We start from the raw sequence: 24602 nt of genomic DNA, 5'->3' as shown, positions 1-24602 counted from the left end.
TCAGCAGTTAAGTTACAACATATAAGATACCTAGGGGGGGCCAAGCAGAGCAGAACCAGTGTGCAGGCAGGGCAACTGATGAAGAAGACCAGGCTACCCCAGTTGGACTGCACTGTCCTCAGGCTGTAGCTTCCCTATTACATGTGACAAGGTATTCAGAAATAATTACAACTCAGACTTGCCCAACCAACAGCCCCAGAAATGAAACAAATAGACCTTTAACAGCATGCCACACACAAACTGGAAGTTTCATTACTTCTCAGAAATAATTCATTTAAAAATAGTTTACCTATAATGAGAAAATACACTCATAAACTTACAAAGCTCAACTAAACTCTTGCCATTGAGGGGGAAAAAAAGAGTTTTCTGAGAGTCACAAAGACAAAACCTACCCATCCCAATGGTTGATTTTCATGGAGACCAGGTGATCAATCATGGGCTTGGTGTATTCCTGGAAGCCAGCAATAAACACACTGAAAGACATGAAAGAGAAAAGGGGAAATATGAGCAGATACAATGATACATATGTATAAAATTCTCCTAAGACATTATTTTATGTATTACTTAAGGTTTAAAAATACCTAAGAACTTGGAGGAGCCAAACCCTTCATATACTGCTCTTGAGAATGAAAACTAACAATTATGTTAAAAAAATAGTTTAGCCATTCCTATCAAAGTAAAAGCTACCTACCAGATGACCTGAACATTGCCTGCATCGGCAATAACTCAAAACAGGAGAGCAAGAAACCATGTACATAGCTCAGCAGCACACCCAGGACTGTGACTAGAAACAGCATTCCATGCATGTGCAGCTGATCGGGAGGCAGACTGCTTAGCCACCCATGCCATGGGCATGCAAGAACTTCCGTTTGGAGCCAGGGTCTTACTATGTACCCCTGGCTGGCCTAAATCTTGCTATATAGCTTAGGCTGGTCTCAAACTCAGAGATCAGCCTGCCTCCCAAGTGCTGTGATTGAAAGCATGCGTCAACAAACTTGGCTTCTTATTGTTTTGAAGATTCATTTTTATTCCATTTGATTTGGGTTTTTTTTTTTTAACTTTTTAAAGAATTTCATACAACTCCTCCTATCCACCTTCCAACTTCTTTACAATGTCATGGCCTCTTCAATTATTAGTGGGTATGTATGTACACGTACAACATGCTGAGTTCGTTTAATATGTTTACCTAAGGCTGCCCACTTGGGATTAGATAACCTACCAGGGGGCTTGTTCCTGCAGATGACTTACTCTCCTGTTGGCAGCCATTAACTGCCTATAGCTCTTCATCTAGAGATGGGGCCTTGTGAGATTTTCTTCATCTACACTGGAGTGTGAACTGGTGTTGCCATGGTGCAGATCTCGTTTAGATGATCATATTGTTAAACTTTCATAGGTGTAGACCGAGTCATACATAAAAGACACTATTCCACAGAAGACATTCTGGTCCTCTGGCTCTTACAATGCTCCCTGCTTCTCTCCATAATGTTCCCTGAGCCTTGGGTGTATGAGTTGTGGTGCAGATCTACTGAGGATGGGTATCAATGGTTAGTTTTTCTCTGAATTTTTATCAGTTGTGGATTTCTGGGATGGACTACTCTGCTCTCTCCTAGAGGCCATGACCTCACCAGCCACAAGTAGTTGGCTAGGTGTACAGTACCAAGTGTGGATAAAGTACCTCCTATTGAGTGGATCTTGAGACTGTTGTTCATTACACCCAAGATATAAGTGCCACTACTGCACCTCTGGATATATTTTGCTGTGCTATCAGTCAGATAGAATTAGTCACTGCTTTTCCCCTTGGCAGCTTACATAGCACCCTCAGGTTCTATGAGGGCTAGCCTTCAGGGAGAATTAAGTCCTTCGTCTTATGTGTGTTGTATCTTCAGGGACAGGATCTTACCTTCAAGTTCTGGAAGGTAAACAAAGGCAACAGCAATGACCTATTTCATTTTGGAGGTCTCTTGTAATTTTCCTGACCAATAACTTAGGAGGAGGTTTCCCATGCCTGGCACTGGGGTCTTTGTTAAATAATCATGTGGTTTGAATAAGAAATGTTTCTCATAGTCTCAGGTGTTTGAACACTTGGTCCCCAGGTAGTAGTGCTGTTTTGGAAGGTTCATATTGGTGTGGCCTTGTTGGAGGAAGTATGTCATTGGGAGTAGGCTTTATCTACAAGCAATCCACTACACTCCTTTTTCTTGGTCGAGATGTGAACTCCAGCCACCATGTCTGAGGCTTGCTGCCATAACGGAGTCATTCCTCTGGACCCATAAACCCAAATAATCTCTTTCTTCTGTAAGTTCTCTTGGGCATAGTGCTGTATCAAAACAACAGAAATTTAACTGATATAGTCTTTGGCTCTTGGGAGCAGCATTACAACTAAGTAGTATAACTCCATGTAAGTTACTTGAATATATATAACATATACTTATGTATTTATTAGTAAAACATTTCTCTATGGATTTTTCAACCATCCTTAATGCTATTCATCCCTTCTTTTTCTGTGTATTGTCCTCTCTAGCCCCTCATTAGGTAAAGTGCTCCCCACATTATCCATATTTTCCAGTGACCGAATATGCCCCTCTCCAGAGATCCTTCTACAGTGCCCCTGACCATGGTCCCTTTTCATTTCTTAGGTAACTCTAGATCATATGCTCACATCTAAAGATTACAAGGGAGGATCCACAAATAAGAGAAAACAGACTGCATTTGTCTTTCATGGACTTGATTAAGTCACTTGGAATAATATCTTCTCGTTCTCTCCATTTACCTTCAAATTTCATGGTTTCACTGTTCTTTACAGCTAAAGAGAATCCCACTGTGTGTATGCACAACACTTCTATCATCCATTCATCAGTTGACAGGTTGTCTGCATGCCCTGGCAATTGTGGAGAAGGTGGCAATGGACACACCTGAGAAGCTACCCGTGGGGTGGGTGTGTCCTCAAGAGCAGTGTGGCTGGGTCACATGGTACATCTTTTAGCTTGAGAACTCTCCATACCACTTTTCTGAGTAGCTGCACCAGTATGCAATCCCACCAAAGGGAACGAGGGTCCCCTTTCCCCACATCCCTGTCAGCATTCTCTGTCAGCTGTTTTCCTGATCTGAACCATTGTCACTGGGGCAAAATGAACTGTCAAAGTAGTTTTTAATTTACATTTCCGTAATTGCTAAAGATAAACAAACACTTTTTGCATTTCTATCAAGAGATTTCTTAGCTATTTTATTTCTTCTTTTGAGAACTGTGTACAGACCCATGGCCCTTTTTAAACATTGGGTTGTTTTCTTGATTTGTTTTTTTTAGTTATTTATGTATTCTGATCCTCTTACCAGATGTGTAGGTGGCAAAGATTGTCTCCTGCCTTGTAGACTTGCTTTTCCATTGTTTCCTTTGCTATAGAGCAGTGTTTTAATTTTATGATGTTCACTGGTCAACAGTTGGCCTTAATTCCAAAGCAAACACAGTCATATTCACAAAGTTCTTTCCTACACCTTTACATTGTTCTTTTAGTAGTTTCAGTATTCAGGCTTCACATTAAATCTCTGGTCCATTTGGAGTTGGGTTTTGTGCAAAGAGATAGATATGGGTCTAATTTCATTCTTCTACATGGAGATATTCAGTATTCCCTGAATCATTTGTTGAAGATACTGTCATTTCTACTGTGTGCTTTGGGTATCTTATCAGATGTGCGATTGCTATGACTATGTGTCCTCACGTTTGGGTCTACCTTATTTCTTGTTTGTGCTTTTGTGCCAGGACCACGCTGTTTTTATTACTACAGCTCCCCAGCATAGCTTGAAGTCTGGTACGGAAGCCTCCCAGCACTGTTCTTTTGCTTTAGGATTTCCTTGAGTATCCAGGATTTTTTGTGGCTCCATAGGAATTTGAGGATTTTTTTTGCCATGGGGATTTTGCTTGGGACTGCATTGAACCTATAACTTCCTTTTGGTAATATGGTCATTTTCACAGTATCAATTCTACCCATCCATAAGCACGGGAGGTCAGTCTATCCTCCAGTATCTTTCTCAATCTCCTCCCTCAGAGATTTAAAGTTTTCACTGTAGAAGTTTTTACCTCTTCTGTTAGGTTTATTCCTAGATACTTTTTGTGAGTCTATTGTGAGTAGGAGTGTTTCCATAATCTCTTTCTCGATGCGCTTGTTGTTGGTATACAGAAGGGCTTCTAGCTTTTATAAGCTGATTTTGTATCCTGCCACTTTGCTTAAAATGTTGATCATATCTAGAAGTTTTCTGCTAGAACTTTTTAAAATGTCTTTATATTATCTGCTAACAGAACAATCTGACTTCTTTTCCTATTTATAGTCTTTTAATTCTCTTGTCCTATTATTATAGGAAACACTTCAAGTGCTAGGATGAAAAGGGTTGGAAATACTAGACAGTCCTATCTCATCCCAATCTTAGTGGGTCTGCTTCGACGTTCTTCTGTTCAGGATGGTGTCGGTTATGGGTTTGTCATACATAGTCGTTACTGTGCTAATGTATGGTCCCTCTTGTCCCACTCTCCCCTTTGATCATAAAGCATTTTGAATTTGTCAAAGCCCCTTCTGCATCTATTGAGACGATTATGTCATTTTTGTCTCTAAGTATATGGCTTGTTGCTTTACTGATTTACATGGTGAACACGGCTGCATCTCCAAGATTAAAGCAACCTAATTGTAGTGGATGGTGTGTGTGTGTGTGTGTGTGTGTGTGTGTGTGTGTGTGTGTGTGTATGTGTGTGTGTATGTATGTATGTCCCTGTATTCTGCTTGTAAGTATTTTATTAAGGATTTTTGCATCTATTAGGTTCACCAGAGAAAATTGGCCTATAGTTTTCTCTTTTTTTTGTGGGTGTCTTTACCTGGTTTGGGTATTAAAGTTATATTGGCTTCATAAAAGGAGTTTGGAAGCACTTCTATTCTGACTTATTTATTTGTTTTGTAAAGATTTCAGGAGTGTAAGTTATAGGAGCTGGAGAGCTGGCTTGGCGGTTAAGATGACCGACTGCTCTTGCAGCAGGCACAGGTTTCATTTCCAGCACCCAGTCTACATGGTGGTTCACAATATCTACAACTCCAGTCCCAGGGTTGCATGCCTGCACCAGGTGGATAAACACATGTCACAGAAGACATGCTGATTGTAGATCTTTTTAAAAGTCTGACAGAATTATGCTGTGATTCCATCTGGGCCTGGGCTGTTTTAGTCAAAAGGCTTTTTGTTATTGCTTTAATCTTCTTACATGGTATGGATCTATTAAAATATTGGTCTCTTCTTGGTTCAACTCTGGTGGTTTGGATGAGTCTAGAAACTCATCTACTTCTTTCAGATTTTTCTAGTAGAGTACACACAATTTTGAAGTATTCCCCTACAGGAAATGCCATCATATTCTGTAATTTTTTGGGTGTCTTTTGTAATGTTTCCCTATTTGTATGTAAGTGGTAATTTGGGTGATCTTCCTTTTGGTTAGTTGGGTCAAGGGTTCTACAATCTTGCTTATCTTCCCAAAGAACCAGCTTTTAGACTCATCTATTCTTTGTACTGTTTTTTGTTGTTGTTTGCTTGTTTCTATGTCATTAATTTCTGAGTTTCTTCTAACACAGGTGAATGTCATTAGAAGATATTTTAGCTTAGATTTTAAGTATACTAAGAGACAGGATCTCTGGAAGAATGTATGATATATTTAAGGGTAGAGAGATACTTGGTTGTTGAAAAGCACTTGATGCTCTCATAGAGGGCCTAAGTTCTATTCTCAGAACCAAGATAGAAGCTTACAACTGTCTGTAACTTGAGTTCCAGGGGATTCAACGTTTGTTTTTTTTTTTTTCCTATTTCTGCAGGCACCAGCCTTACAAATGTTACACATGCATATATGCAGGTAAAATATTCATGCATACAAATTAAGTAAAAACCCTTAAAAGAAACATATATAAAGGAATCTGAAAGTAAGATATATCCAAAGGCATGGATGGCTCTGCAAAGAGGAGGCACACCCTTTGTCTTTACAGGGTACACTATTTTGCTGTATTTTAATGCTATTGTCTTGTAAGAGTTGTTTGTAGGAAAACTAAATTAAATCACAGGGAGGTTCCTGATGTCTACCTGACATAGTTATACTTTCTATGGTAAAATTCTAGATCGACAGGAAATAAGAAATTAGGACAGATTTACTGTAAAAATGCCACCTAGGCATGCAGCAAGGCCCCATTCTAGGTCATCTACCTTGGTCTTAAGTCTATTAGCACTCATCTTTTGCGAGCATTTCTGTATGAAAGTAATAGTGTCGCCATGCTGGGAACCTGCATAGCACATGGTAACTGTGGTGGAAGTCTCTGCTCTCACCTGGTGAGAGGCTTCAACCAGACAGCAGACTAGGGGCTCTCTTTCCTCCCAGTGTCCCTAGCTCTTGGTCAGGCCTCATCTTTTTTTTTTTTTTAAGATTTTTATTTTATGTATATGAGTACACTGTAGCTGTACAGATGGTTGTGAGCCTTCATGTGGTTGTTGAGAATTGAGTTTTTAGGACCTTTGCTCACTCTTTTATAAGTACACTGTAGCAATCTTCAGGTGTACCAGAAGAGGGCGTCAGATCTCATTAAGGGTGGTTGTGAGCCACCATGTGGTTGCTGGAATTTGAACTCAGGACTTTCGGAAGATCAGTCAGTGTTCTTAACTGCTGAGCCATCTCGCCAGCCTTTTTTTTTTTTTTTCTTTTTGTAAATTATTTTATTTCTTGCCACCTACTACATTTGGATTTGGTTTGCTTTTGATTTTCCAAATTCTTGAGTTGCATCATTAAATCATGTACTTTTGCTCTGATTCTTTTAATGTAGCTGGCTAATAAATTTCCCTCTCAAGACTGCTTTTAATATACCCAATGTTTGGGGGTGGGGTGTCTGTGTTTAAGTTATAAGAATTGTTTCATTGCTTTCTTGATTTCTTCTTTGACCCACTCATCATTTAGTAATGTACTCTTTAATCTCCACCACAGGTCTGTAGACTTCCTACAGATTCATTTGCTGTCTTTTTAAGTTCTGTTGTACTGTGGTCAAATACAACACAGAGATATTTCAAATCTTCTAAATCTGTTAAGATTTCTTTTGTATCTATTTTAAGAGAAGCTTTATGGATTGTTGAGTGGAATGTGTATTTTTTTGATGTTTGGGTTCCAAAGATATCTGTTAGGCCTATTTAATGCATAATGCTGTTTAAATTCTGATGATTTTTATTTTTATGGCCTGTCTGTTGAAGAAAGCTAAGGTATTGAAATCACCTACTAAGTTGGAGTTAATCTATGTCTTGAAATCTAGCACTACACTTTGTATGAAATTAGGTACACAGAACGTTTAGGATTGTGATGTCATCTTGGTTAATTGTTCTCTTCATTAGAATGAAGTGTCCTTCTTTATCTCTTCTGATTTCAATCCATAATACAGATTTAGTTTAAAGTCTACTATACAAATGATAGGATAGCAATACCTACTTGCTTCCGGATCCCACTTGCTTATTCTTTCCAACCTTTTCCTTTAAGGTGGTTCCTGTCTTAGAAGGTTAAGTTGACTTTTTTATAGATAATAGAAAGATGGATTTTGTTTCTAATCCATTCACCTAGCCCAGGGCTTTTGATTAAAAAGTAAATGGCTCTGTAACTCCTTCCATGGGTGTGCCTGGCAAATACAGAAGTGGATGCTCACAGTCAGCTATAGGATGGAACACAGGGCCCTCAATGGAGTAGCTAGAGAAAGTACCCAAGGAGCTAAAGGGGTCTGAAACCCTATACGTGAAACAACAATATGAACTAACCAGTACCCCCAGAGTTCATGTCTCTAGCTGTATATGTAGCAGAAGATGGCCTAGTCGGCCATCACTGGGAAAAGAGGCCCCTTGGTCTTGCAAACTTTATATGCCCCAGTTCAGGGGAATGCCAGAGCCAAGAAGTGGGAGTGGGTGGGTAGGGGAGCAGGGCGGGGGAAGGTATAGGGAACTTTCGGGATAAAATTTGAAATGTAAATGAAGAAAATATCTAATAAAAAAGTAAATGTCATTAATATTTAGTTACTAATTGAAAAGTATTGATTGCTATCGCTTTGATTTTGTTGTTGTTGTATGCTGTTTCACTAATTATAACTTCATTGATTCACTTTACATATGGTCTTATTCTTCTCCTCAGCCTGAATTTTTTTTTTTGTTTTTTTTTTGTTTTGTTTTGTTTTTTGAGACAGGGTTTCTCTGTGTAGCCCTGGCTGTCCTGGAACTCACTCTGTAGACCAGGCTGGCCTCGAAATCAGAAATCCACCTGCCTCTGTGTCCCAAGTGCTGGGATTAAAGGCATGGGCCACCACTGCCCAGCCTCAGCCTGAAATATTGCTCCCAGTATTCTCTGTAAAGTTGGGTTGGTGAATATCCATTTTTTTTAGCCTGTTTATTTATATCATGAAAAGCTTTCTCTTTCAACTACAGCAAACAGTTTGCTGGTATAGAAGTCCAGGTTAGTATCCAGGTCTTTTAGAACTTGGAATATATTGCTTTGGGCTCTTCTCAATTTCAAGGTTTCCACTGAGAGACTATATTATTCTAATGGGTTTTCCTTTATATTTAACTTCTGGTTTTTCTCCTGCAGCTTTCTTTATCCTCTGTTTGTTTTGTATAACTAGTGTATTAGCTATAATATTCCATGGGAAGTTTCTTTTCTGTCATCTACTTGGTATTCTGTGTGCATCTTTGAGGGTTATTTCTTTCACTAACATGGGGAAATTTTCTTCTATGAACCTTAAGATCTGTGGTCTATGACGCTAACCTGGGATTCTTCTCCTTGTATGTCTAGAACTTGAAGATTTGGTCTTTTCATGATGTTCCACATTTCCAACATGCTACTTTAGTGTTTTAAAAGTTTTGTTTTGGTTTGGTTTTTTCCTTTCGCTCCAGGCAGTGGCAGCACACACCTTTAATCCTAGAGCTCGGGAGGCAGAGGTAGGTAGATCGCTGAGTTTGAAGCCAGCCTGGACTACAGAGCAAGTTTCGGGACGGCCAGGATTATACAGAATAACCCTGTCTCAACAACACACACCCCAAAAGTAAAAAATAAAAATGTTTTTCATATTGTTGCCTGTGTGTCTAATTCCTCTACTTTATCTTCAAGTCTCAACACTCTATCTTCCACATGACCCACTCTACCTGTACGGCTTCCCTCTGGGTTTTCTGATTGAATGACTGAGTTTTCAGTGCATCTTCATTTGAGCACTCTTCAATATTCCTATCTCTCTACTGAATTCAGGTTTCCAGTCCTGAACTGTCTTCCTTTCCCTTGGCCACACGTGTGTGCTTTCCTGGGCATCACTCGGGTCTTCCTTTTCCTCTGCCGCAGGTGAGTGCTTTCTTGAGTTATCACTCAGGCAGTTCTTCTCTGAGGTAAATGAGCTGTGTGTGTGCATCTACTTTACGTTTGTTTCTTCAATCCTTTGATGAACTTCATGACTGTTCTTCTAAATTCTGTGTCCATGGGTCCATCTTGGTAATTCTCATTTCTATAGACCTGGTGGATCTTGATGGATAGATTGGAGCAACCAAGACGACTTTGGTTCAGAAATAAGAAAAATGGAATGCAAGTGGAACAAACTGGATCTGCTTGATTTACCCTATATACACCTAGAGAGTGTGAGGGCGGCACAGATGGCCACAAAGTTAGACTAGCATACAGGCTGTGTGGCTGAGGCTATGGGCCTTGGGGAAGGAACGACACAGGCAAGCAGGGTTTCAGGAACTTACCAGACTGGGCCAGCACACAAGATGTGCAACAGGCTAGGTCTGTGGGTGGGGAAGGTACAAGCAGGCTAAGGTCCAAGGAACTCACCAGACTGGATCAGAACACAGGATGTCTGACCTAGCCTAGGCCTACAGGTTAGGTATAGTATGAATAGGCTAGGGTCAGGTAGACTCATCAGACTGGTCGAACACACAGGATCTGTTATACTCATCCATGTGTGCGTGCAGCCTGTGTTGGCATATACACATGTGTGAGGGTCCCTGAGGAGGCCAGAAAGGGATGCCGGATCTCTTTCTTGTAGCTAGAGTTACCGGCAGCTGTGTACCTTCTGACACAGGTACTGAGAATCAAACTCAGATCTTTTGCAAAAACAGCAATAGTAACCACTGAGTCCTCTCTCCAGCCATCTGAACTTCTTGACACAACATATAAAAATGAATGAATCACTAAATAATCATGTTAAGAGGAAAAGATTAGACAAAATGAAAAGCAATCTATAATAAAAACAGAATTTGTTGGGTAACAAGTACGCTCAGAACCCTGACAGCTTACCCACCTGACAGTTTTTGCGACCTCCTTGTCAGACTCAGTAAGCTTTACACTTTGTATGCATGTAATGTGTTAATTACACATCAGTGAGACTATTAGAATATACAGAAACAAAAAGGCACAGTTGGCAAACAGTTTGCACTAAAAAAAATAAGAAAAATAAAACTCAGCAAAAAACTGGCCTGCAGCTGGGCGTGGTGGTGCACGCCTTTAATCCCAGCACTTGGGAGGCAGAGGCAGACAGATTTCTGAGTTCGAGGCCAGCCTGGTCTACAAAGTGAGTTCCAGGACAGCCAGGGCTATACAGAGAAACCCTGTCTCGAAAAAAACAAAAAAACAAAAAAACAAAAAACAAAAAACAAAACCTGGCCTACATTTGCCTTGGAGCATCAGCAAAGGAGAAACAGAAGGGCAATAAGCATGTGGGAGTCTGTCCAACATGGTCATCCGCACAGGTGAGTGCTCTGAATGCCAAGATGCTCACACAGCCTGGCTGCTGCCAATCTCAAGGAGGTATGGAGAAGCCGAAACCACACATTCACAGTTTCATGCAAAGTTAAATCTCTGGTTAGTCTTTACGTAAGAAAATTAAAATGTATATCCTAGTAAACATTTCTAAATAAGTGTCTGCAAGAGCTTAGTTTATCATGACAAAAACTCAAAAATGCCCAAACTGCTGATCGACATGGCAAGCTGAGCAGCACCAGAAATCACAATTTAGAAGCACCTAAAACAAGAGACCACTGTGTTCAGTGAAAGAACCTTCAAATTCCCAACGGGCACACAGCAGAGGGTCACAAGCGTCACTACGACATACACTTATGAATTTACAGATTTGCACCATTACAATATATGAAAATGCATATGCTGAACACATTCAGTCTACCATATGCCTTTAACACTCAAATGATAATCAGTTGCAGTGGCCCAACTAATGCCTCCCCGGGGACCCTCTACCACTTTTGAAGCTACTCAATATAGCAGACCAAGCAGGTTCAGAAACACCTTCTCTGCAACCTCCTCCTTGAATACTGTCCCAAGTGAGGAGAGTTACAAGCCCAGGTACCTACCCCCTTCCTCACACCCTTCATTCATCCCTCTGCCCTTTACAGTTAGTATCCCAATGCCACCCAATTTCTATTCACCAGAACACAGTGCTGAACAAGCACACTGCATTTGGGAACTGCCTTACTTCCTGTTTCCATTGCTCTAACAAACACCATGTCCAAAGCAACTTGGAGGAGAGAGGGTTTATTTGGCTTACAGTTACACAGCACAGTTCATCATCAAAGAAAGTCAGGACAGGAACTCAAACAGGGCAGGAGCTGATGCAGAGGCTATGGAGGGATGCTGCTTACTGGCTTGTTCCTTGGTTTGCTCAGTCTCCTTTCTTATAGAACCCAGGACCACCATCCCAGGGATGGCACCACCCACAATGGACTGGGCCCTCACTCATCAATCACTAATTAAGAAAATGCCTTACAGACTTACCTATAGCCAGATCTGTATGGAGTTATTTTCAAAACTATGGTTCCCTCATCGAAGATGACTTTAGCGACTATCAAACTGACATAAAATTGTTTATCACAGGGACCTCAGGACAAACTACATTCACCTCCCCGCTGGCTGAGGCCCCACACCTTGCTCCTAGTCACAGCCTTCTAGAAACCATACACATGCTACTTTCTGTGAATCCTGCCCTCTAGGATCCAGACTGAGAGAAATACCAGTAAGGGAGCTGAGACCCTGGCCAGAGGCTCTGCGGTGCTAGGATATGGTAAAGCCTGCTATTAGACTGTCCTCAAAATACAGCAGCTTATCTGATACTCGGATCTGAGAGTCACAAAGACCCAGTGTACTGGAAAACCCACACACTAGAGCTAGGTCATGTTCTGTGTTGTGCATTTTTTTTAAAGATTTATTTATTATATGTAAATACACTGTAGCTATCTTCAGACACACCAGAAGAGGGCATCAGATCTCATTATGGATGGTTGTGAGCCACCATGTGGTTGTTAGGATTTGAACTCAGGACCTTCGGAACAGCAATCAGTGCTCTTACCTGCTGAGCCATCTCTCCAGCCCCCTGTCATGCATGTTTACAGAATGGACATTATAAAGTATGTATAAGTTTTAGACTGGTGTGGGAACCTTAGCAACAAGTAAAATTTGCCAAACTACCAGCTATTTTACCTAAGAATCTCTGAGAAAGGGCAGAGACCCTCATATACAACATTCACATGCTAATAATCAGAGGACAAAGAATATGTGGACACAGACATGAAGTGCTGGACTGAGGGGTAATGGTATGCAGGCAAGGGCAAATATGATCGCATTCTTCCTGGAAAAGAGGCTGGTCACCCTTTAGTTTTTTTTTAGTTATTATTTTCTTCTTCTTCTTTTTTTTAAAGTCTGTCAAAGCTGGTTATGGAGAGGTGTAAATTCTGCGTGGTCTGCACAGCATGGCTGTCAGGAAATCTACCCCGAGGGTTTACAGTGGTCAAAAATGCTTTAAAATGCACTTGACATGTTTCTCCTAATTCAAGGCAAATAAACTACTTCACGAAGCATCATACCCTTTTCACATTGGTGTTAGAGTGTGAAACTGCTCCCTAGTATTTATGTTATACAGCAAAAATAATTGGATGTGATTTCTGAAAACAGCAGTTAAGGGTTAAATATTTATCCCTTGACTTGAATTTTCAAATATCTCTATCATACTCACCTGAGAAACAATCAGATAATTTCAACTTGGAACACATTTTATTGAAACAAACAAACAACAACAACAAAAATCAATCACAGTCACTTCAAATCCAAAATGTCATTTTGAAAGATCAATACATGTGTGACACCAGGTGGGAAAGCTGTCACACAGAAGGGCATGCATAGCTGTGCTTGTGGCTATTCCCTGTACAGTTCCAAGGCAGAAAAGCACCAACCAGGAGGACAAGGAGAAGATTAATGTCCAGAGAAGATGTGTGGCCCTAGCCCTGAAGCACAAGCAGGTGCCCATTTCTCCAGCGTGTACCGTGCAGGATGAACTTGGTATGAGAACGGTTTCAGAAGCTGTTCTCAGCTCAATTCCCTCTCTACAACATAAGTTATATACAGACCACAGGATAATGAAGGAAATATTGAAGGTGAATTTTGACACCCAAGTCAAAGAGACAGTTATATTACACACGTTAAAACTTACCTTATAATCAGGAAACAGTTAGATATGTTACCAACTGCAAAATAGTCTGCTGTAGTCAAAATATCAATTCCATGAGGGAAAGTACCCTAAAAAAGTAAAAATAGAGAAAAAACCTGAAAGGTGAGAAACGGCCTCTGAGGGGACAACGGGCAGGCGGCTGAGGCTGAGCCACAGGGCTCACGGGAAAGGACCACCTGGTATGTCACTGCTCATCCCACTGCCCTGCCTGCCCACCAGGGGCTGCACTCAGTGCAACTTCTTCTTCAAAACCGTTTCAACTCAAATGCTATAAAAGTGACACCAGATCTCAGCGGTGCTCAAGTGCTTACTCATGGTGCTTGGTCTCCCTCTGTGGTCACAAAGACAACAGCATAGCCCTCCAGAGCCTGCTGGAGCAGGAAGGCCAATGGAAGTTAGGCAAGCGCCTGCCTGGCTTTGAAACCTGGACCAGGACCCACACCTCACTAGCTGCCACAAGGATGGATGTGGCTGACAGAAACAACCAGGCTCAGGGCTAACAGCCAACCTCTAAGAGCATCACTAACAGCAAGCCATCAGTCCCCCAAAACCAGAGGCAGGTCCTCATCCTCACCTACCAAGAATACTCCTTGTGGAGCCCCTGCCCTAAAACTGTCACGTGATTGGTATGACCAAATATTATCATTTGTGGTGAAAAAAATATTACAATCTAGAAACCATATAAATAACTTTCTTGACAAATATAAGTATGTAGGAAGCTTTATAGCTATTGGCCCAGAGGTGGCTCCATCCCTGTAGGAGATAAGGCTCCCTATCTCTGCACAAAGCTGGCACAAGTCTAACAGGCAAAAGCCAAGAAAAGCACCAGGCACACACCACCAGCACCTACCTGCCACATCCCATACCTCACACAGGGATCGATCTACTCAAAGACAAGCTGTCTCCCCCTCAGCACAGGAGGAGAACAACCAACTGAGGTATCTTATGTACCAGAAAGCCGTCCAGGGGGTGAGCCGGAGGGGGATTGCTAGAGGCTGCTTGATCTGCACAGTGCACACTCTGGGTGCTCTAACCACTTCCTGTGTAAACCAACCTCACAGTTGGTGTGGGGAATGTAAATGAAATGTACTGTCTTTATCAGAATTGAAAGAAGACAGAAGTAGTTCCATGTTTAGAGAAATTGGTAAAGACACCACTAAGTTAGACTATCTCCAGATTAGTATAGTCTTTAAAAAAAGAGAGAGATTTATTTATTTATTCATTTATTATATGTAAGTACACTGTAGCTGTCTTCAGACACCCCAGAAGAGGTTGTCAGACCTCATTAAAGATGGTTGTGAGCCACCATGTGGTTGCTGGGATTTGAACTCAGGACCTTTTGAAGAGCAGTAAGTGATCTTAACCGCTGAGCCATCTCTCTAGCCCCCAGATTAGTATATTCTTAAAGTCAAGATACATGTTCAAGTTCTATTCTCCCTAGCAAAATGCTAGTCCGTTTTGAATTAGCCTGTTAAGTTTTATGAGTCCTAGTTCCAACCACTCAAACCACCCAGAGTAGGGCACAGAATCCCTCACCCTGGGGTTAAAAGCAGAGCAGGACCCCTACTGGGTGTGCTTGCTTGCTGGATTGAGTAGCTTCGCACTTTTCTGCATAAGTGAAACCTTTTGCTTTACAAAAATGCTTTGGATTGTATAGTTATTTATCAAGGAGACCCCAGACTCATTCTCTCATATATGAGAGAGAAGCCCACAGCCTAAGTAAAGTTACTATGACTGCAGCCGGATTCCCAAGAAGACCAAAGCACATGACTGGGCAAGCAAGTGCAAGCACAGGTTTGGCTGTGGCCGAGAAGGAAGGACAGGTCTGAACTGTGCTCAGCAGTACCCATATCACTCAACCAGAATAAGCAACAGCCTAAGGCTCGGCCTGGCCAGACAGCTGTCCTTCCTTCCCAGAAAGGGGACTAAGCACTCACACTCTAGCATTCTCACTTGAATACAGGGTCGTCTGGGGTCTGGGCAAACCACCAGCACACAGCTGTAACCCAGCAACACTCTAAGCAGCCACAGGATGATGCATCCTCATGCTGGTCCTAGACATGGCAACTACTCACTGGTTAATCATAACCTGCAAAGACTCCTAGGCGATAGCAAGGGAACCTAGCAGACATTCATACACACACATCCCTGCTATAGAGCATGCTCAACTAGCCACTCAGGGATCTTGGCCAGGATCTAATTAATGCTGGTGTCAAGACCTTCATCATAAGTAGACCAACCCAGTGGAGGAGTCCATTCCTCTGGGCAGGCCTACTACTTCCTGGACCACGCCCAGCATCCTCTACTATAGACACATCTATCTGTCCTCACAATATTCTTGACCCAAGCCATCTCCAGGTTCTCTCACCTAGAGCACACCCCTCTTGGCATTGACCTCTCTAAGCCCCATCAGCCTTCACACAAGTCTACTCTTCACATCAGCATAGCGCAGGGCTATCCTTCTGCCTTCCTCACTTGTAGCATTAACAAGCACTCAAGAAACTGGTTTGAATAGAAATGGTGCAAACAGGATCCTGTGTTTGAAGGCTTGGTCATAGGGAGTGGCACTATTAAGTTGTGGCCTTGTTGGAGTAGGTGTGGCTTTGATGGAGGAAGTGCATCACTAGGGGGTGGGCTTTGAGATCTCAGAAGCTCAAACCAAATCTACTGGCTCACAGTCTCTTGATGTTGCCTGTGGACCCAGACACAGAAGTCTCTCCAGCACCATGTTTTCTCACCATGACAATAATGGACTAAACCTCTAAACTGTAAGCCAGCCCCAATGAAATGCTTTACTTTATAAGAGTTGCTGTGGACACGGTATCTCTTCACAGCAATAAAACCCTAACTGAGATAAAACCCTAAATCAGTCATTCTTAGCTGTTTTCTCTCAGGGACTCTTCCTCCCTGTCCAGACTCATGCTGGCAGCTGCCCACCTTGTTCAGAGCCTAACCCATGGTCCTCAGCCTTCCTAATGCTTTCGGACCCTAACCCATGGCTCTCACCCTTCCTAATGCTTGGAACCTTTCATACAGCTCCGCGTGGTGTAGTGATTCCCCAGTCACAAAACTATTTTCACTGCTACTTCATAAGTGTGATTTTGATATTGTTATGAATCATAATGTAGATACGTGTTTTCTGACAGTCGTAGGCAACCTCTGTGTAAGAGTCATTAGACCACCCACAAAGGGGCAGCCACCCACAGATTAAGAACCAATGCCCTAATCCCTCTCTAGTCTCCTGCTAGACCAACTTTATACAGAATCTTATACATGGATGAATTTAAACCCTTCTTTCAAGGTCTGTAATGGGTATCAGCTGTGTAATGGGCACAGTTTACGCAACCCCGAGCACAGCTACAGTACTACTGAACATCAAGAGCAGGAGGAGCCAGCCTCCAAATCACAAGCTAGGGACGGTCAGGGACCTACAGGATCCAGGGGCTCAGCCACCTCCTCCAAGCCACCTGGTGCCTGACACGTGTATAGCCCACAACAATACGTGAGGCAAAATCAGAACATGCCTGAAACACTCTCACACGGGGTTTCCTGAAAGACACGTGGGACTCAGTGCTCCCTGGTCACCTTATGGTGAGTCTTGGACCAGAACTGCCATGTTTATTAGCTTGCTCTGAGGTAAGCCTCATCCATTACCCACACCCAACAGTAGAAGAAGATGTGAAACCAAAGCTGCCAGGGTTCCTACCTCTAAGCCTACAGGAAGTTTCAGAAATAAAGATTTATAAAGTGGCCATACCTGTCTCCCCACGTTCTCCTGGAAGGCAGCCTGAGGAGCAAAGAGAACAAACACAGCAGGTGAGTGAGGTTTGCCTCTGCTAAACACCAGAAGATAATTCAAAACAAACACAGTTCAGTGTAAATGACCCATGGCTTCACTTTTTAAATAAAAGCCCTCTTTGTTGGCTGACCAGAGCCCTGGGGTGGCTTGTCACTGTTGCTATGTCCTAGTGCTCTTTAAAGCCACAGGGTAAGAATTCTATTTAGAAGATCAGATGGAACCTGACAGTGACCTTTCACTAGGAATACATTTTCACACTAACACCCCAAGGAAGATCCCGGAATTTAACTCTGAGAACAAACTATACAGGTCAGTAAGTAGAAACCAACTCCTAAAACACCCATTTTTAGGAACCCCATGATCACAACTCATCACCATTCCCAACATATCAGCGCTGCCTCCTAGAGGGCAAACCTGTTTCCAACCAGCTCTCTGAGCTACCTGAGGCCTACATGCCAGGCAACAAACAAGTTGGGGCTCACAGCGGCCCATCTGAACGTAAAGAAAACTAAGTACTTCTAGGTAAACCTTGTACGGATGACTCTTCTTTCTTTGTTGACCACTTTCCCTGTCTCTCACGATGTCCGACCTAGGACTGTCTGACCAACATGACAATGGCCCCTTATGCCTGGCTTATTGCCCAGTGGGGTTTGAACTTTCCCCAAAGCATACACGGCTGAGTCCCAACCGGGATTAGAGTCAGGCGCTGACACCAGCTTCTTATGGAGATGGAGAGAAGTAACACACAGCCTCGCACAGTGCGCCATCCTGGCAAGCAGAGGTGGGTCAGGCACAGGGCGTAAGGCAGAGGTGGCAGAGGTAACAGAAGAAACACCCCTGACCTAGGTAGACATCCCAATATGGGTTAGGGGGCTGAGAGCACTCATACGTGCAAGGATCCCACAGGACTGGTAAGCACCAGCACAGAAATGTGTGCCATCTCCAGAAATCACAGAGCCTCACAGTGGGGGTCAGGGTACTACCAACAAGTTTCAAGAGGGAAAAACAGGATACTTTTTGCTTCTTACCATTTTGTAACTTCTGCAACCCCTCCCTTTAAGATTTATATTTCATTTTGTTTTGTTTGTAAATGCTGCCTGTATGTATGCATATGACACACATGCCTAGTGCATGCGCAGGTCAGAAGAGGATGTTGGATGCCTTAGAACTGTTATGGATGGTAGCATGTGGGTGCTGAGTACTGAAGCGGGGTCCTCGGGAAGAGCAGCCAATGTTCGTCACCGCTGAGCCATTACTCAAGCCTCTTGCAGTCAATATTCTCTCTCTCTCTCTCTCTCTCTCTCTGTGTGTGTGTGTGTGTGTGTGTGTGTGTGTGTTCATCTGTCTATTTGTTTTTACAAGACAGGATGTTTCTCTATAATTCTGGATGCCCTGGCTTATAAACCAGGCTGGACTAGAACTCAGATCTGCCTGCCTCTGCCTCCCAAGTGCTAGGATTAAAGGCCTGAGCCACCATCACCTGGCCTTTGCAACCAATTCTTAAAGAAACAGATACCAAAGAAAGGTGATGTAAAGAAATACAATGTCAACTTAAATACAATGTAACATTTGCAAGCAGGATCATCTTCCAAGTAAAACCTAATACAAGATTTATGTTGAAACAATCTTGAAACTAAGAGGTTAGGGGATCACCCAACACAATATGAAGGGAGACCACAGAGACATCACTGCAGAATGTGCTATCAGCACAGCAGAGAAAAGAAAAGGCTGAGAACAGGGCTAAGTGGTTTGTAGCCCTCACACTGAAAGCGCTCACCAAAGAAACAGAGAAACAAGACTGAAAGCTGTCATGGAGATGTACTAAGCATCTGCAATACACATATCCATAAAAGACAGATATCCAGGGTCCATAAACAACCCTTGAAACTCAACAACAGAAATGAGCCATCCAGCTAGACAATGACTGAGACTTGAAAGAACGCATCTTACTCAGGAGGACACAGGTAGCAAATGAGCACCCAAACAGACTCAACATTGTCACAGGAAAGAAAACGAAAACCACCACACACTTATCAGCAAAAATGAAATAGTGTAGTAACCCAGGAAGAAATCTGGCAACCCCATCTTAGGTGACACATGCCTTAGTTAGCAAAGATGGGAGAATACATAGTAAGTAGTACAGCCACCCTGGGGAACAGCTAGAATCCTAGAGACAGGCACTGTCTAGCAGCATCCTAAAAGATGGGTCCCACAAACTGTACTCTATGCATATAACCTAAGAAACAGAAACTATGCTCACAGGAAAGCCAGTATGAAAGGGTTCTATAGCTAGTCTTAGCTACTTTGTTGGTTCTTCTTTTTCCCAACCTTTTACCCCTACCCTGTTTCTCCTCCTATCACCAGATAGGAAAGAAAGGAGGAGGGAGGGGGAGGGGGAGGGGGGAGGAAGGAGGGAGGAGGGAGACAGAGAATCCCTAGATCTAATTTCTTTCCCTTTGTTTCTTCTTTGAGAACAACTACTAACAAATTACAACCAACCCCCTTGAATGACTATTAATCACCAACCCCGCCTATCAGGGCTCTAGCACTTATATGTCCTCTGAAAATTTCTCAGAATTCCAAACATCATATATTCACAGAAACTATCTGCATCTGGCAAAACGTGCGTCTGCTAGAGCACAAGGAAAATCATAGCCGGCTGCTACAAAGTAGCCCATGTCCCCACACCTGGGATTAAATCGAAAACATTCTTACAATACTGCTGTTTCTTTTTTTTTTTTTTAAGATTTATTTATTTATTATATCTAAGTACACTGTAGCTGTCTTCAGTCACTCCAGAAGAGGGCGCTAGATGAGATGGCTCAGTGGGTAAGAGCACCCGACTGCTCTTCCGAAGGTCCAGAGTTCAAATCCCAGCAACCACATGGTGGCTCACAACCATCCGTAATACTGCTGTTTCTAAAGAAACAAAAATTCCAGAATTCTCACTACGGTGTTCATAGTAACCCTGAGCAAGCCACAACCCAGAGGCCCTTTTACAGGTAAGTGGCTTGACACAGCAGGGCTCACTCAGAGAACAGAGAACAGATCTGCTCACAGGAGAACCAGGGCTCACTCAGAGAACAGATCTGCTCACAGGAGAACCAGGGCTCACTCAGAGAACAGATCTGCTCACAGGAGAACCAGGGCTCACTCAGAGAACAGACCCGCTCACAGGAGAATTTAATGGCCTGGGACTTCCCAACATACTGGACACAGTGAGAATTCCAGTCCCAAGGACTGTCACTTTAGTGATGTAACAGCATTGCAAGATTGGAAAGTAGACTGATAGTTGGTAGTAGTTAAAAGGATCATGTAGGGACATCTGTGATAAGGAATACTGTGTGCCTAGATTGTAGGCGATTCTCACATATGTGTGGGATGGAGCCTCACAGAACTAACCATGTGCACAGGACATATACAACTGAGAGTCCTAACCAGGACTCCCGAGTTGTCTTAGACATGTGTGGTTACCCAATAGAGAGCAAGGGAACGCAGACTCAGACTTTCCCGTATTCTTATTACTCCTCGGGGAAAATCTCAATAGTGTCAAAATATAAGACAAAAAAGCAAATTAAAAACAAAAACAGGCCTTTTCACAAAGTCAGCATATCTGGCCTGCTAGATACTGTCTAGAATGCAAAACCTCGAGTCCTTAGCAACCATGAACTAATTCTTTCCACTAAGCCATGCCAGGTCTCTACTATCCAGCTCCTGAGTGCTGACCACCAGAAAGACACCTCTAATGAGGATCCAAAACAATGGCTTCATTACCTTAGAAGCACTGTAGCCACCAGACAAGAAGCCAGGGAACAGGCTATGGAAAATCATCAAATGAAAGCTAAGGCCACAGAACTGGGAACTTGTGGATGCTCTACTGCTCCACTGCTCAACCTCCTGGACGCTGGCCAGGTGACCAGACATCTCACACACCCCAATGTGAAACTGGAGAGTCTGCCTAAAGAAGCAACTCTTCGTGAGACTCTCTTCTGTCACTACGAGAACCCTTATGCCTTCAAATGAGTCTCACTCAGAGGCATCCCTCACCTTCCTCTGTTTAAATCCTACAGACTATTCTGTAAAGAGTGCTGAACTCAAAAGGAACGCAAAGAATTTCTTGCTAGTTTAATAGGGTTTTAATTTCAAGTTAAAAAAACCTGATTTACAGAAGTTTTTTATTTGTTTTTCACTTCAAACCAGGCCACACAAAGCCATAGGACTTTATTTTATTGTTGCTTCCCACAAATATGTCTTAGGTTACAGAAAACAATAAATGAAACATAAAAATATATTAGTACAGATTTATTATAAAATTGTATTATATATCAGTCTTACAGTTACTGTTTATCAGTTAACTATGAAGGCAAGACTGCTAAGACCTCTCAAGAAATCAATGGGTTCCTACTAACACTGCAGACAAAATGGAGTCCCTGTGGGGACACAGACAGTTTTAAAGGACTCTGGGGAGTGCTTGCATCCTGGTTGCTTCTCAGTACAGATGCAGGCAGAGAGCCAACAGCAGCCATGGAAGACCACAGGCATCCTGAGCCAGCAAAACCTCACAAGTCACCTGACCAGAATGCCAGAGGCACAGCCCCTTGGCTGAGAGCCTATGGTGCAGCATGGGAACAGCTGGGCTGCCTAAGCCCTCCACAGTAGGTCTTCAAACACGAGAATCCAATACACTGGCTGCCATGCCACGTACATGGCTCATGAACTCGGCACACAGGACCTGAGCACACAGCCGCCAAAGTGCAGCCAGAGGCCAGCAGCCAAGTTACAAGACAGAAACTCCATCACTTGTGACAGGCGATGGGACAAGACAGGGGCCACAGTGAGAGAAAAGATGAAATCAGTTGAAGCCTGTGATGACAGCAAATCACTTCATTTAACAACACAGAAGACAGGACAAAGGCATGACTTGAGAAATAAGAAAGCTGGGCAGATCTATATTAAGTAAAAACTATCGAAAATAGTGGACATTTTTTCAAAAAAAAAATTGCTAGAATGGGTTAAGACAATACTACCAAATAATTAAAGTAGAAAAACATCAATCTCTTAAAAACTATGGAACAAAATACAAGAGAAATACTTCCACTCTCTCCATGATGCTAGCTCACCTTCAGTTCAAAAGCAGACAAAAGACTAATAACCCTCATGAACCGATTCTGCTCTGAGAACGTTGACAAACTGAGTCCAGCATAAGAGAAGGGACTATACTCAAGGGGAAGTCAGAATAAGAATGAACCACATCACCAGAGCAAAAGGCAAAGGCCACTTCATTACATCAGAATCAAATAACTGTGCAGAGTTTTAAAACATGAACAAAATGAAAGTAGCTACAGGAAAGAACTTTTCAGCCTGCTAACCAGGAAGTTCCCACCAACAACGCCCAACACGCAGGTCAGGACAGTGTTCCCTTTCCCCTAGCTCCATGGTTCCACCTGACCTCAGGAGTCTCCTCTCCATCCTACTTTGAGGCCTGGCTCCTATCCACACAGAATACATCTGGGACATTGCCAACTCAACCGCATCCCCTTCATATTTTAGACATCTGTTGGCACTAACAAACACCACTCCTGACCTTTGCCTCAGTCTCAAAGCAGATGTAATAGTATATCATGCCCAGTCAGTCTCCATGACCAGTTGAAACAAGGATGTAGAAGGAGCCCCTATACTCACACCATGGGTCTTCCCAACTCCTCATAGCTGACAGCCAGAGCAAGTCTCAGCCTGCACCTGTCTCAGAGACTTCCCCTCGGTTCCCGATATCCCTGAATGTGTTCGCCTGCTGGCCTGTCTATGAGGGGAAGACAGCCGCAGACTGCTCAGGTATCACAGCACTCCTGACAGTGCCTGGACTTCTCATCTGAGGTCCTCTGGGGTCCAGCCTCCCAAAGCACCCATGGACCTGGCCTCAGTCACTGATCACAGCAGTCACCTACGTAGAGTCAGCCACTGCTGCAACACACCCCCATATGCAGGAAACCCTAGGGAAACATTTCACTGTCTCTTCCCCTCGCAATTCACGAGACTCAGTCTCATTACTGTCCCAGAAGTGGAAAGCCATAGGTAGATGGAGCAGGGACTCTAACCAACATCTCTGTTGGCAGCCAAAGCTACTCAAGCTCCCTCTATGCAAACCCATCCCAAACGCTGGATCTCGGGGGGGAACTGGAGAACTGAGTTCGGAAGGTAAGGCCCACAGGCAGCTGCAAAGCTAAAGCATAACCAGGGGTATCCACTCCAGTGTGGCCGGGAAAGCAGAGCTAACTACAGCTTGGTAACAGCTCCCCCTGGAACACGGAGCCTCCAGTGCCCTATCCTGTCATCCCTGGACCAGTCCTGCCGTGTCATGAAGGTTAGAAACACAGAATAAATTTCTTCTCCTCTGCAGAGCTTGAGCTACCCTGAACTGGTCTGGCTATTGAACAGAAACCTGTTCCCCTATGCTTATTCAACCCTGACCTCCTCAAGAACCCCACAGTTAAGGCCCTACAAGTGTTACCATGGTGACTGTTTTACTCAGTTCTTTCATCTGCTCTCCTCTGCTGCCATGGGGTATGGGTTTTCCAAAGAGACAGAGGCCCACATACAGGCCACTGGCAACGACGACAGCCCCACCTCCAGGAAAGGAATGCACTGGGGAAAATGAAACTTACAGAGGCTGCTCTTCTGCAGTTCACATTTCGGTCAAATACAGCAGCAATGACCAGGGCACTGTAAAAACAAGGAAAACTATTAATTAAAATGAAGTGCGCGAGGGCTGGGAAAATAGCTCAGTCAGTAAACTGCTTGTCTTGCAAGCATGGGATTCCCTCATAAAAACGTTGGTGAGGTGGCGCATGCTTGTAAGCCCGGTGCTGGGAGGTAGACAGGAGGTTCCCTGGGACTGCTGCCCAACAAGTCTAGCCTAATGGCTGAATGCCAGGCCAACAGGAGACCCTGTCTCAACAGAGGTGGATTCCTGACGACGATACCCAAAGTTGTTTTCTGCACACGTAACAAAGCACAGGCATACACCGTGTGCCATCGTTACATCGTTCACTCATTTCCTCACTTGCTGGTCACCCGGATGAGCCTGACAGACTCTAGGGAAGCTCAAGGTTCTACAGGCTACAACCGATTCACAACTAACCTTGAAGATATCAAACATTATAGATAGCCCCAGCCCTATCAAACGTCCTTGGATGGTATACGCTGAGCCTCTAGTGGCTTGGAGAACAATGCCTTTGGCCTGCAGGGATCATGATAAACGGTTCCAGAGGATGAGAACT

The 24602-nt window shown here is 43.2% G+C and overlaps 1 protein-coding gene across 5 annotated transcripts in view; it reads right to left on the bottom strand.

Annotated features, from left to right (window-relative positions):
* The window catches only part of Tbcd (tubulin-specific chaperone d), a 165180-nt gene that overhangs the window by 42902 nt on the left and 97676 nt on the right, over positions 1-24602 (bottom strand). For all 5 annotated transcript variants that reach the window (NM_029878.4, XM_006531973.4, XM_030245468.1 and 2 more), the window contains 4 exons: positions 23988-24045; positions 17284-17313; positions 13509-13594; positions 393-473 (listed from right to left, as the gene is read on the bottom strand). In NM_029878.4, the coding sequence (NP_084154.1) occupies positions 393-473; positions 13509-13594; positions 17284-17313; positions 23988-24045 (255 nt within the window). The remainder of the gene's footprint in view (positions 1-392; positions 474-13508; positions 13595-17283; positions 17314-23987; positions 24046-24602) is intronic.

The sequence above is a fragment of the Mus musculus genome, chromosome 11 (genome assembly GCF_000001635.26).
Source record: "Mus musculus strain C57BL/6J chromosome 11, GRCm38.p6 C57BL/6J".
Taxonomy (NCBI): Eukaryota; Metazoa; Chordata; class Mammalia; order Rodentia; family Muridae; genus Mus; species Mus musculus.
Note: the sequence above shows the minus strand (reverse complement) of the source record. Positions and strands in the feature narration are given on the sequence as shown.